This window comes from Rhinolophus sinicus, chromosome 16 (assembly GCF_057876585.1).
Source record: "Rhinolophus sinicus isolate RSI-liver-muscle chromosome 16, RSI-T2T, whole genome shotgun sequence".
In the NCBI taxonomy this organism is placed as follows: domain Eukaryota; kingdom Metazoa; phylum Chordata; class Mammalia; order Chiroptera; family Rhinolophidae; genus Rhinolophus; species Rhinolophus sinicus.
The window spans coordinates 75,550,108-75,563,787 of NC_142516.1; the positions used below are offsets into that span (position 1 = coordinate 75,550,108).

General features: G+C 39.8%; 1 protein-coding gene across 15 annotated transcripts in view; it reads left to right on the forward strand.

Annotated features, from left to right (window-relative positions):
• CDC14B (cell division cycle 14B) overlaps positions 1–13,680 on the forward strand; it is an 82,321-nt gene that overhangs the window by 60,187 nt on the left and 8,454 nt on the right. For 11 of the 15 annotated variants that reach the window (XM_074330260.2, XM_074330263.2, XM_074330262.2 and 8 more), the window contains 4 exons: positions 1,614–1,752; positions 1,900–2,059; positions 2,757–2,854; positions 13,469–13,585. In XM_074330260.2, the coding sequence (XP_074186361.1) occupies positions 1,614–1,752; positions 1,900–2,059; positions 2,757–2,854; positions 13,469–13,585 (514 nt within the window). Of the gene's footprint in view, positions 1–1,613; positions 1,753–1,899; positions 2,060–2,756; positions 2,855–7,901; positions 8,048–13,468; positions 13,586–13,680 lie in introns of those variants that run through there. The other 4 variants (XM_074330265.2, XM_074330266.2, XM_088793286.1 and 1 more) reach the window with 2 other exon arrangements.

A 13,680-nucleotide genomic window follows, 5' to 3' on the forward strand; every position in this document is an offset into this window, starting at 1 on the left:
TGGTGGTGGTGGTGGTGGTGGTAGCAGCGGCGGCAGCCTTCCGATCTCTGCATTGTCCTCAAGGTCATGCTTCCCTTTTCTTGAAGGATGAGACATGTTTGCAGCCAGTTACCTCGGTTGTTCAGTCCTGTAGTCCAGAAACCTGAAAGCCTGCCTTTTTCTCATTCTGTGGCTGTCCCCTTTTAGTCTAAACGGACTGTTTCTGCTGATGTGATCCCATTACAATTTCTGGTTTCTGCAAATCAAATCTGTGGGTAGTATCTTCATGAAATTGCTTGTCCAACCACACCCTTGGTTGTCTTCAGAACATGCTTTCTCACGTTTTTGCAATATGGAGAGGCCTAGAATTTTCCAAATGTTTAGTTTCTAGTTCCTTTTTGGTTAAAAATGCCTTCTTCAATTCATCTCTTTCCTCTGATAGTTTACTGTAATCAAGAAGGAGAAACCAGGCTGCACCTTCAAAATTATGCTTACAGATCTCCTTTGCTGAATATCCATGGTTGTCACCCACAAGTTTTGCTTTCCACAAAGCTTGAGAGCACATTCAGCCAGGGTTGTTGTTTTTTTGCCACTTTCTAACAAGGATTGCCTTTCTTCCAGTTTCCAATAACATGTTCCTCATTTCCATCTACATCTGCGCCAGAATCACTGTTAATGTCCATATTCCTGCCAACATGAGCTTTAAAACACTTGCAGCCTTTAAAATTCCAGTTCCAAAGCCACTTGCGCATTTTTACGAATTGTTCCAGTAGCGTGTCATTTCACAGTGCCAAAATCTGTATTAGGAAGGGTTTTCTAGGGAACCGGAACCAATAGGATATGTTTTATATATAGCAGGAGATTTATAAGGAATTGGCTCACAGATGTGAAGGCTGATGAGTACAGAATCGTCAGTGTGGGCTGACTGGCTGGAGACCCAGAAGAGCCAGTAGTACCACTGAAGCCCGAAGGCAGTCTGCTGGAGAATTCCCTCCAGCTTGGGGCAGCCAGTCTTTCTGTTCTGTTCAGACCTTCAACTTACTGAACGAGGCCCACTCACATCATTGGAGGGTAATCCTCTTATCCAAAAGGCCACCAATCTCACCCAAATACACCTGCCAGGTCGACACATAAAATTAACCACCACAGGAAATAATGATAGTAGTCTAGATGAGAGTAGAGGATAGCAGGAATAGAGTTTAAAAAAACGTGTGAAAGTGGATATAAAAGGGGAGTAGAAGGAACTGTTGGATGAGGGAGAACAATTTGCAAAATTTTAAGCCTGTGGTTTTGGTAACATGATTGTACCATTAACAGAAAACCCAAAGTAGAAAGTGCCGCACTTACTGAGAATCAGGGCTTGGAAAGTGATTTTTAATCTTGGCTATACATAGAATAATCTGGGGGATTTTAGAAATCTGTGTGTCCGACCAGCGTCACACACCAATTAAATCAGAATTCTGGAGGTGAGACTCAGTATTTTTTAAAACTCCGCAGATGAGTGCAGTGTGTATTCAAACTTGAGAACCTCTGTTGAGGGGAGCCGAATCATGGCTAGCCTTTTTTAAAAATTGTACCTGCCCAGCAAAATTCTGGAGTACATGAGACCAGGTCTCATTGGTTTCTTTTCCCAGCTGGCCTTGGACGAACGGGTACTCTGATAGCCTGCTACATTATGAAGCATTACAGGATGGCAGCAGCTGAGACCATTGCTTGGATCAGAATCTGTAGACCTGGCTCAGTGATTGGGCCTCAGCAACAATTCCTGGTGATGTAAGTAGATGGAGAGCTTTTATAATTCCTCAGGGGACATTTGGGTCTGGAAAATGATTAGAAGTAGAATTTTTCTTAGTCTCCAGTAACAATAGATAGTATCTTTCTGGCAAGGTGTATTTTGATGTTATTTGAATGCTCTAACAGGAAACAGGCAAGCCTCTGGTTGGAAGGTGACTATTTTCGTCAAAAGTTACGGGGTCAGGAGAATGGAAAACACAGAGCAGCTGTCTCAAAACTCCTCTTGGCTGTTGATGACATTTCAATCAATGGGGTCGAGAATCAAGACAAGCAAGAACCTGAACTGGTAATCGAACCGTCTTCATCACGCTGTTGTTACTGCTTTAGATGCAGCTGAGAACCTCTTAGGGCATGGAGAAAATTGTAGATAAAAATAATAAAACACATTTTGAGGGATTATTGTCACATATTTTTTTATACTTAACAGCCCTCTCTAGGAACCTTTTACTTGAAATAGTTAAAAGAAAGTTATTGTCCATAAAACTGAAGGTTTTTTTTATTCATTAGGCACTGGAGTAAGAAGGAGGTATGTGAAGTAAGCACGGTAGTGGACCTAGTGTCACACCTCCCACCCCCACTTGCCCATTTCATGACAGCTGATTTAGGGAACCAGTCGTTCTTAAGTGGAGACCTTTATAGAACCAAGAGTTTAGTGGGTAGTTGTACAGTATTAAGTGTTGGTAAGTAGATGGTCAAATTTTAAAAAGAATGTTTTCAATATTGAAAACCCATTATGCCTCTTCACTGTCAATACTTTTTATAACCAGAGTGCTATTGGGTTCCGTGTCTGTGAAAGTCAATGTTTGGTTCACTTGATATGTGATGTGTAGCTTTATTTTGAAAGCAGCAGAATCTTTTACAGTTCAGCAGAAAGTTGAACTATATATTTGTGTGTGTTTCTGTGGATAAATGTAGCTGCTATTCTTTACTACATTAATAAGTGCAGCTTAAATCATTAGCTCAGTGTGTTTTTACTTGTACAGTACAGTGATGACGACGAAATCAGTGGAGTGACCCAAGGTGATAGACTTCGGGCCCTGAAAAGCAGAAGACAATCAAAAACAAACACTGTTCCCCTCACGTGAGTCTGGTTTCCTTTGTGGTTGATGTTATATATTTAATATGTATACGAGGTCTTTCATGAGCATTTTTTTTTCCTGTACATTTTCCTCCGTAGTTGCATGCCCATTATGCCACCTTGAAATGATTATCTATGTTATTTTAAATCTAGGGGTGTTGCCTGAGGAGCTTTTGGCTCTTTGTTTATCTTCGTCTGTTATTATAACCTCACTAGCTTGTATAGATAGGGGAGCAATATTAGGAGTGCTGTTTCTCTGGATAATCACCTTGTGACATCCTCAAGACAGCGACAGCAGATATAAACACAGAGTAACAGATTTGTCCATAGTTACTAAAAATTGTGAATTTCTTTAAATTTATTACCATATTATAGGTAATTTGTTTTAATATAGTAGTAGAATGTAATCCAGTGGTGACACAGTAGTGGCTTAATGTCATTATATTATTTTAGGGAACAGTGACCTAGACTAAGCTATATTTTTGTGTTAATTTTTTTGTTCAAAGAATTATTTTAATGTTCCAGAAGAAGGTTTAACATGGGGATAGGAAGTTTTATAGTTACCGAGTATGTGTATGTTTACTTATATTTGCTTGTGTTAGTGGTCGTTTGGGTTCAATCTCATGGAACATCCAGGATTGTTTAAAAAAAAAAAGTAGAATAAAAAACTTGGCTATGGTACTTTTTTCTAGGGTGTTCTTTAGTAGATGATCCCATCTGTGACATTAGATTCCTTCCTTCTAGTAACCTCCCATTTCATTGTGGTACTCCATATTTCCAGCACGTGTGTGTGTGTGAGACAGAGAGAGAGAGAGAGAGAGAGAGAGAGAGAGAGAGATCATTTTATTCAGTAAGCATCCTGTAATATGGTAAGGAACTGATGACATAATTAGGGTTTCCAGGTGGGAATTTCCGCCCGTTCCCAGGAATGTTTTTCGCTTTCCCGTTCCCGAATCCCAAGATATAAACTGTTATCTGTTCTCAGCAATGAATCGTTTCCACCAAGTGACAGCAAATAATACCAACAAGCTGGGTTCAAGGAGCCGATTTTCCCGATTTCCCAACCAACTTTTCTCGGGATTTAGGAACGGGAAAGTGAAAAAACTTCCTGAGAATGGGCGGGAATTCCCACCTGGAAACACTAAACATAATAAATGTTCGTGGCAGAGAAGTATAGGCCTTCTTTTTAATGAAAAATGGTTCTTCTCTGGGTATCTCCTCATAATCTTAAGTTCTAAAGTAGAATTACACAGAAGGGCCGCTGCCTTGGGAGGTAATTAGAAGATCCAAAGAATGAAACCGAGTTTTCCAATCTAAAGTGCCGTGTGAATAGGCATTAATTAAGCATTGCCTTGGCAGTGGTGCTTCAGTCAATTAGAATGCTTTAAGACTGCTGCGTATTATATAATTCATTTAACTCCAAATGCTATTTTGTTTTTAATTTCATTGTTTAGTCTTTATTTAAAGCCTGGAGGGTTATTTTTATTCAGAAACATTATAGTCCCTCCAGATAATTATTCGGAAGCCAGTTTTAGGCCTGATGGAGGAAATGGGCAGTGCCCAGGAGCAGTGCTTCTCACGCTTCAGCGTGCAGTTGAGTCTGGGGGCCGGGTAAAATGCAAATTGTGGTCAGTGGCTCTGGGTTACGGGTGCGAGTCTGCATTTCTAGCAAGCTTCCGGGTGTTACAGATGCTGCTGCTCCAGGGACTACACTTGGAATTGTAAGCCCTAAAAAATGGATGATTTTGTGGGTTCCTTTCATTGTGCCCACGTTTTGTGTTTTGTTTTTAAGAATCTACAGCATCAGTTTCTCAATAGCTTATAGCTTTCTGTTCAGAAGTCAAGTTGAGAGTCAGTGGATGGGAATTCTGCTGAGTAAATAGTTGCTACTAGGTGGGGCTTAACAGGAAATTCCCTTGTCTACTACCTTGTGACTATATTTTCTAAAATTCGAATCACTGGACACTCTTTCTAGAAAAATTGAGGCCATAAACATCTCGCTCATAGTTGATAGGTTTACAGAAATATAAAAGAAAACAACAAATGAAGACTAAAGTTCTAAATATCGTTGGAAACCAGAAGAAGGTTTAACATGGGTATAGGAAGTTTTATAGTTACAAAAAAAAAATACGTTCACCTTGGTATGCAGGTTCCTGGGATGAAAGTTGAATGTGATCAGTGATGGCTGAATGAAAGTACATATCAAAGACTGGGAGAGGCAAGACCAGCCTCAGAGCTATCATTTGTTCAGTTATCTAGTCACACCCCTCCTTACCGCCAAAAGGAATAAAGGACACTGGCCCTTTGCTCTGAAGCACTCTTGGCATAAATTAAAACCAAGGAAAATGGTAAAAGTTATAAAAAAAAATACTGGTTCAGAATCCCCTTTAATTGTAATTCTAATCCTAAAAATAATAGAATAACCCCCAAACTGTCCCTCTTCTGTAAACACAATTAACAAACTTTTAGGCCACACTTTTGAAGGAAAAATCAGAAGTTTTTAATTATGTATAAAGATTATTATAATTATGTATAAAGATTATAAAAAATCATAAGTTTTTAATTATGTATAAAGACCTTGGGAGGTTATAGGTTAGTCAAAGCACGTTTCCCTTCCTCCTTTACAACATTTTGCTTATCCCCCTCCTTTGCTTTTTCAAACAAACCCTCCTTGCTTGTTACAATCCTCTCTTTTTTGCTCTTACTTATACCGTTTCCTTGAAAATAAGATCTAGCTGGACAATCAGCTATAATGCATTTTGGAGCAAAAATTAATATAAGACCCGGTATTATATTATATATTATATCATATCATATCATATATCATATCAATTATATTACATGACCGGGTCATATATTGTAGTAAAATAAGACCGGGTCTTATATTAATCTTTTCTCCAAAAGATGCATTAGAGCTGATTGTCCGGCTAGGTCTTATTTTCAGGGAAACATGGTAGCTCTTCTGGCCCTAAGAAAAGAGGTCAGTTGAAGATTTTCTTTCTTTCCCAAGTCTTTTTGTTATTTCAGAAACAATAGTCCCCTGAGAGAGTTTTCAATAGCAGTTCAGATTTAAAAATTTAAATTCAATTCCTGCCTCCTGATTTTGACTCATCTGTCACCGCTGGCAAGTTATTTTTCTTCACCGTTGATACTTAGAGCCCAGTGAAAATACTTGGATATAATATAATAAGTAAAGGTAGTGAAAAGTATGTAAGTACTGGTGATTCTTAAGAGAAAGTTAGAGTACATAAAATATCATTCCAATTATTGGTTTCTAGTTTATTAAATAGTCAATATTTGGGGAGAGTTAAAATCGTTAGAAATTATAAAATACGAGTCATTCTCTCAGAGAGCCTATCTGATCCTGGTCACCATGAAGACAGTAAATCATGGCGCTCCATGACCTCGAAGTGATCATCGAGAGAGACGGCAAGTACATTGTTGTGTGTGCTCACATAGTAGATGTGGTAGGTTTTATAATGCCATCCGTGCTGCCCTTCTTTCTGCATACTCATCATGTCTGCTGGGTTTGTTAGGATTAAATGAAATGCTTCAAGAAGAGGGGAAGTGCACCCAAATGGGAATAGGTGCAAATATAATGAGCCTTGGAAATCCCTCCCATCCCCCTCATCAGTACAGTGTAGATGGGTGTGTTTTTCATCCTTGGGAACTTATTCTTAAGCCATGAGCAACAAATAAAAATCTGTAATGCAGACATCTGACTATTCAAACCATTCTGCCTTTAAGATCAGTTAAACCCGTAGCTGCAAATGAAAATGGGGGGTGGGTAGAGAGTTCTGTAGCATTCCTAGGTCATTTATTACATTCTGTATCAATATTAAGCAGCTGTAATCTTAACATATAATAGTAGATTTGGGTTTTTTTGTGGGTGGTGTGAATGAGGTGGTGCAGGTTGGTTTGATTTCAGGGCTGCCTTTAGTGTAATCCCGTCACCATATAGGATGCAAGTGCGTGGCACACAGTGAGAAATGATTAAGATGACAATGATATTGATAAAGGTGACATACGTAGTAAGCCAAATCAGTCATCTCTGACTTGATCAGCCCGGTACTTGGCACAAAGCAAATGCTCAGTAGAGCCTTTTGTATTGGATTACAGATGTGTCTGGATGACCATTGGAAGTATAGGAGTTGGAAGGAGTTGACCACCCTTACAACTTGAGATGGGTTCCTTTCTCACTGCCAGAAGCTAGACCAGTGGATTAAGAAACAGCAAGCTGAAAGCCAAGTTTGGTTGCATGAGGAAAATGACTAAGGAAATACATAGTACAGCAGGTCCTCAAGTTACATCATTTCATTATAGCATTGATGGGATGCCACAGGAAATTCACTCTTGTTAACATCAATTAGCCTGTGGTCAAATTGGTGGTGTTATACGTTGTATTGCTTCAAGTCGCGGAACCATCATGGATGTTAAGTGAGGACTTACTGTATTAATAATACATAAGGGAAATTCCCCTCATTTTGTGTTGCCTGGGGTTGGCTATGCTTCTGTGAGCCTTGTTTTCAGAATATGCAGTTTGTCTAAATTCCTGGATGATACAGTTTATGGCTCCATTGAAGTGAGATCAGTTCTGCTGTGCTATGTCCGTGTATAATTGTGCCTCTGAGGGGATGGTTGTTAGTTACCATCATCAGTCCAATGGCCTTTTTTTGCTTGGTTGGTTTTGACTCCTTTTTTCTCTCTGGTTTGGTTTTGTTTTCTGTGCATATCTTGTGCTTTTTGAAGAATTTTAATGCTATGACAACGACTCTGATTTCTGTATCATACAATTAAATCAAATGGGGACAGTTCTCCCACTAGAGATTGGGTCTAATCTTTTTTTACCAAATATCAAATCAGAATAATACTGAAGACAGTGTTGTTTGTTTTTTGCCCCCAACATAAAATGGCAAAACTCTATCCATGTTTCCTGCCCCTTTGCATCACAAGTTGTCTAAAATTCACACGTGGCTTTATTTATTTATTATTTTCTTTATTTTGGCTTCCCAGTTTGAACATCTGTTCTTTCCCCTTCACCCCTTTCCAGATGTTCCCTAGCTGTGGTGACCTCTGCACTGTGTAGTGTTGTCATCTGGTGGATTGTTTGTGACTACATTCTCCCCATCCTGCTATTGTGTCTCGATGGTTTCAGAACACAGTAGCCATCAGGACCCTTTGACAAATAGCTGTTGTGTAAGTGTCCCCATTCCATTTCTCTACAAGTGCTCGCTCATCTCTGGTGTCCAGTGTCTTTCTCACAATGCATGTTTTTCTTACTGTCAGCTCTCCTGGCTTTGTTCGTTTGCCCGTTTTCAAATGTTCTTTTTCTGTAACTTGTCAGTTAATGGGGTGGTGGTGGGAGGGAGGCCTTCACTGTTCTTTTCTTTCTTTTTTTTTTTTTTTTTAAAGATTTTATTGGGGAAGGGGAACAGGACTTTATTTGGGAACAGTGTGTACTTCCTGGACTTTTTTCCAAGTCAAGTTGTTGTCCTTTCCATCTTAGTTGTAGAGAGTGCCATTCAGCTTCAAGTTGTTGTCCTTTCAGTCTTAGTTGTGGAGGGCACAGCTCAGCTCCAGGTCCAGTTGCTGTTGCTAGTTGCAGGGGACGCAGCCCACCATCCCTTGAGGGAGTCGAACCGGCAACCTTTGTGGTTGAGAGGACGCGCTCCAACCAACTGAGCCATCCGGGAGCTCAGCGGCAGCTCAGCTCAAGGTGCCGTGCTGAATCTTAGTTGCAGGGAGCGCTGCCCACCATTCCTTACGGGATTCGAGGAATCGAACTGACAACCTTGTGGTTGAGAGCCTGCGCTCCAACCAACTGAGACAAACAGTGGGTTTGAGAGCCCACTGGCCCATATGGGAGAGCCCACTGGCCCATGTGGGAATCGAACCGGTAGCCTTCAGAGTTAGGAGCATGGAGCTCCAACCCCCTGAGCCACCAGGCTGGCCCCTTCACTGTTCTTTTCATACAAGGGGTATTAAAAACAACAAACTCAATTGTTAAGTTGTACCAACTCTTAACAGATTTTTTTGAAATAGCAATTTAAAAAGACACCGAACTAACTCCTTTCCCAATCAAGAATATTTAGTTTGGGTTAATTGGGGTAGTTTTCTTTAATTCAATTGGCTGTGCAACTTTCCTCTAGTTTTCTAGGGTGACTATCTTTAGTATATGCTTTCCAATCTAGCAAAAATGACTTTCCCGCTGCTTTTCTGGTGTTCATAAAGATTTGGCTTTGTAGCCGGGTGGCCTAGTGAACGTGGCATCCCGTTTCACCTCTGGTTCTGCCATCGTACACAGCACGCACTCAGCAGGTAGATGCTCCCCGAAGAAGCCTTTTGCCTTGACTTTGCGGAATTTTCTCCTATCTCATTTCACTTCTTCCCCCTTACAGTTATGTACACTTTTCTAAACTTGATGTTCAACAAAAATAGGAAAGCAGAGAAGACTGGAGTCCTTGGTTGCTGTTTGTATTTCTGCATGACTGACACTGCTCCTAACTCCCTCCCATTTTCCTTCTTTCCCAAAAGTAACCAGAATACCTTTCTTAGGTTGATAGAGGCAGCATTTGTATTCTCTTCATACCTGTTTTCATCCTTCATAATATCTTAACAGTGAAGTGACTTCTTTTCTACAGAAGACTGTTGTTTCCCTGTAAGAAGCTTAACTGGGGAACATCCCAGAGTTAAGGCCAAGAGCACGGAAAGGAGGGTGCAGCCTGAGAGGCTACGTTTGCCTGCTGCCCTCGCATGCCTAGGCTGCATTCTTTTTTCTCTTGAGTTTTCTTTAGCTCATATTTCAAGAATTTCTTTTCTTGTTCCAATTTGGGCTTGGGAGTTTTAATAAAGAAATATAAAAGTTCTTCTAGGACCTCCTCCAAAGTAAAATTCCATGGCAACCAACTCTAGTGCTTTGAGTGTCTTCCAATGGCTAGAAAAGATTGTAAAATCTAGCAGACTCCCTTCTTTTCAAAATCAAGGAAAAGCTGCTTAACATGTTTGTATTTATGACATTTTCTTAAATGTTAAATACAAACTTACTATTGCATGGGCTGATATGCTGTATTTCTGATGTAGATTATCCTTGTAGGTAGTTTTTCCTTCGCTTCTCTTAGTAAGCTTACATTTCCACATATTCTGACTCAAGGGCATTACGTACTGCATAGATTTATTGTTTTCAAACTATTTGCAGTGGCAAAGCTATCTCAAATAGGTGGAGTTCTAAATGGGTGGAGTCGTTGCTAATAATACTGAGGTGCTTCGTGGTTGTATTATTTTTCCCAGGGGAAGTTTTCAGTGGGCTCCATCAGGCTCTTTTCTTTTTACTATTCTGTGTAATATACAACATTTTGTTGTTGTCATTATTACTGACATGTGCCATTGCACTAGACCCAAAGCAGTGTTCAATTTAGCCTGATTAATTTGCAATTTACGGAAACCAAAGCTTTCAACAGTAACAATGACGTAAACAGGTATAATCCTTGTAGCTATCTTTTGAGGTGATTACTCATGGGCACCGCTGTTGGCATTCACCTCTGTTGGCTGCTGACATAGCATTGCCTGGTAGGTTGTGACAGGGTGTGCTGTAGAACATGACTCTGATGACACTTCAGATTGCTGTGTCAGACTCTTAGTGGGAAAGGCACATCTGAGCCTCAGTCCCATCATTTTGAAAGCTCGTTTTATGTCAGTGGTCAATGACCAGGGTAAATAGTGCATAGTTGCACTGATGTATTCTTTCCTTGGAATTGAACATATATGTTCAAAGCATTTTGTGGCTTGACAGGTGAGAGACCTGGCTTTTCACCTTTTGCTTTGCTGTATGCCTGAAGTTGCAGATAATGTTGTGTCCAAAATCTGAGAATACTAGGGCTCAGAAGATACTGCAGAGAAGAAGAGATAAAAAGTAGGACTGAGGATTCTGCCAGGGAAAGATGGAAAGGAGAAAATCCATGTGCTGAAGAGTGCTCTGCAAAGCCAAGTGATTGGCCTGGTTTGCAAGGTGGGAGGTGGTTGTTCCTACTTAACCAGTGGCAGAGTGGAAACTTCACACGTTGCCAGCTTATCCCACCTTACGAGGTGTTACTTGTAGGATGTCACAGGTAATACCTAAGTGTACTTGTTGGAAAATTTCCACTTTATTGATGCATAACCTACAGACGTAATGACTGCTGTTAATGCAGATAACTGGTGAACTGAATCTTCACTGGTGTGATTAATGCATTCCAAATGTCTATCATGCTTTTATTTATTTATTTATTTATTTATTTATTTATATTGGGGAAGGGTAACAGGACTTTAGTGGGTAAAAGTGTGTACTTCCAGCACTTCTTTTTTCCAAGTCCAGTTGTTGTCCTTTCAGTCTTAGTTGTGGAGGACGCAGCTCAGCTCCAGGTCCAGTTGACGTTGCTAGTTGCAGGGGGCACAGCCCACCATCCCTTGCGGGACTCGAGGAGTTGAACTGGCAACCTTGTGGTTGAGAGCCCACTGGCCCATGTGGGAACTGAACTGGCAGCCTTCAGGGTAAGGAGCATGGAGCTCCAATCGCCTGAGCCACCGGGCCGGCCCCTGCTCTTATTTTTAAAGTTCCATGTAAATTATTAACTATTATGTTAGCCACATTTATATTTACACTAGTTTTATGGATCTTTAAAAAAGACGTTTCCTGTCAGTCTAAAATTTGATTTAGCAGTAATTTCTTGTCTTGAATAGTATTTAAACGTTGTAGTAATAGTTAATTGAAGAAATCAGGCTTGAATTTCCTAAACAGGAAATGTATTGGTTCTTGTTTTTCCTTATGTTAATGATTTTACAATGTGGCAGTTGTCTGTCTATAATTTTGGCAGTAAGTGGCCTCATTTGAATAGTAGGGTGGTATTTCAAAAAAAGCCATAGGAGTCTCATTTTCTCCATTTGTAAAAACGGAGATAAAAACCAGGAGCCTTGCCCACAAGGTGAGAGGCGTTAGGACCACAGTGGCAGCCCAGGCCCTGGACCTGGGCTTCAGAAGTGGCCGTGGAGGCATCGTGGTTGGGTTTTGTTGTTGTTTTATTTCACTTGATGAAAAATTCTAGTTTCAGATCCTTACCAGCACTACTAAATATTTCACCCTCACACTGTATAATCAGAATTTTAAAATAAATACTTTTTTCAGGGGCAGAAGTCACATGCCAAGGCAGTTGGTGTCTTAATCATACAACTGTGTCTGCATATACTCTTTCTACTGTTAGACCATTCGACATTTAGGATGAGAAATCCTGAATCAAGCGTTGGCTCATTTACCCAGGATCAGTTTCCCTCTGTGAGATGGAAGGCCTGTTTCCTGAGGCTTCCAGAAATGCTACAGGGATAAAGCAAAACAGTTGGGATAGCAGCCCCTCCCTTAACCCTCCTCCCTCTCTTCCCCAAACAGATTGAAAACCACAGACGTCCACTCCAGATTTCTGCTCTGGTACAATATAACCCATTGTTTTTGTTTTTGTTTTTTAGTGATGAGAAGTTAGCATTTTACTAAATGTTGACTGTGCTGTGCTTTGGGTAATAGTAAGATTATAGGAATTTACTAATCTGTACTATATTTTAAGGACCTGGCTTTGGTTGTTAACTAACAGGATGGTAATGCAGGCATAGGAAGGAGGTAGGACTCCTAGTTTGTTGCGGTGGTTTCTTTTTACTCCTTACGAGCTGGGTTCGAGGCAGTTGTTATCGGCTGTCTCACCTTTATGTTTGGATATGAGAGGAGGAAGCTTTTTTAAGTCAGTGTTTTCTCTTACAGATGAATACAAGTTGAATGTGTACATATAAATGTGTGTGCATACAGTTCAGTGTTTCCTTATCTCTTGAAGAAAACTGCATATAAAATCTTTTCATGTCTTCTGCTGACAATTGAATGAGGCATTTAAAAACACCCTCTACTTATGAACGAGGTATTCTGTGTGGGCTTAATCTCAGGGTGTTATTTCTGATTCGTGAATTTGCCTCCTGGGCAGTTTACTCCCTGAGGCATTAGTTTCTTCAGATTTTTAGAGTTGAGTTAAATCAAGTTTCACAGAATTTAAGCAGTTTCACTTTCTTGTTAATGGTACTTGGTGAGTTAGTAAATGGTTGTAATCCAGACAAAACTCGAATGTTCCTTGAACACATTTTTAAAATTTGAAATGTTATATGAAATTGGTATTGACTCAGGTTTATTGCCCATACTCTTAGCTCTGAGGATTGAATATTGTGTAGATATTTATATTCACGTTCTTTAGAATTTAGAGTTTTAAATGATTTCTTGTTTTCATGACTTTGGAATTCTGAGAATCTGCTTTTACTTTGGGACACACAGATTTGTTTTACTGATTGATTTCTTTGGTATGGGAAATCTTTTTCCAAAAGCAAAGTACACTGATTGTCTTTGTGTGACCTTCATAGGAAAATTAGATGCTTTATTTCAAAGGACCTTGATGCAAAATGTAAAAGTGTGTTTCAGGTTTTCGCAAATGTGTTTATAGAAAATCCTATTAATTCTCAATGAAATAATTTGCACTAAAGTGCAGAAATGCCTTCCTCTGTCAATGGTTGAAAATTGTTTCAGTGAATATAATCTTGTTTTTTTCCAACTGTTTTCAGAGTAATTCTTCAGTCCAGTGTTCAGAGCTGTAAAACATCTGAACCTAACATTTCTGGCAGTGCAGGCATTGCTAAAAGAACCACCAGATCTGCTTCAAGAAAAAGCAGTTTTAAAAGGTGAGAAAAGAATCCTACTCTTCTGAAAAGTTCCAAGCATTGGTTTTCTTTCCAGTTTAATCTTCTGGAGCTAGAAATGAAGATAGGTAAAAGCA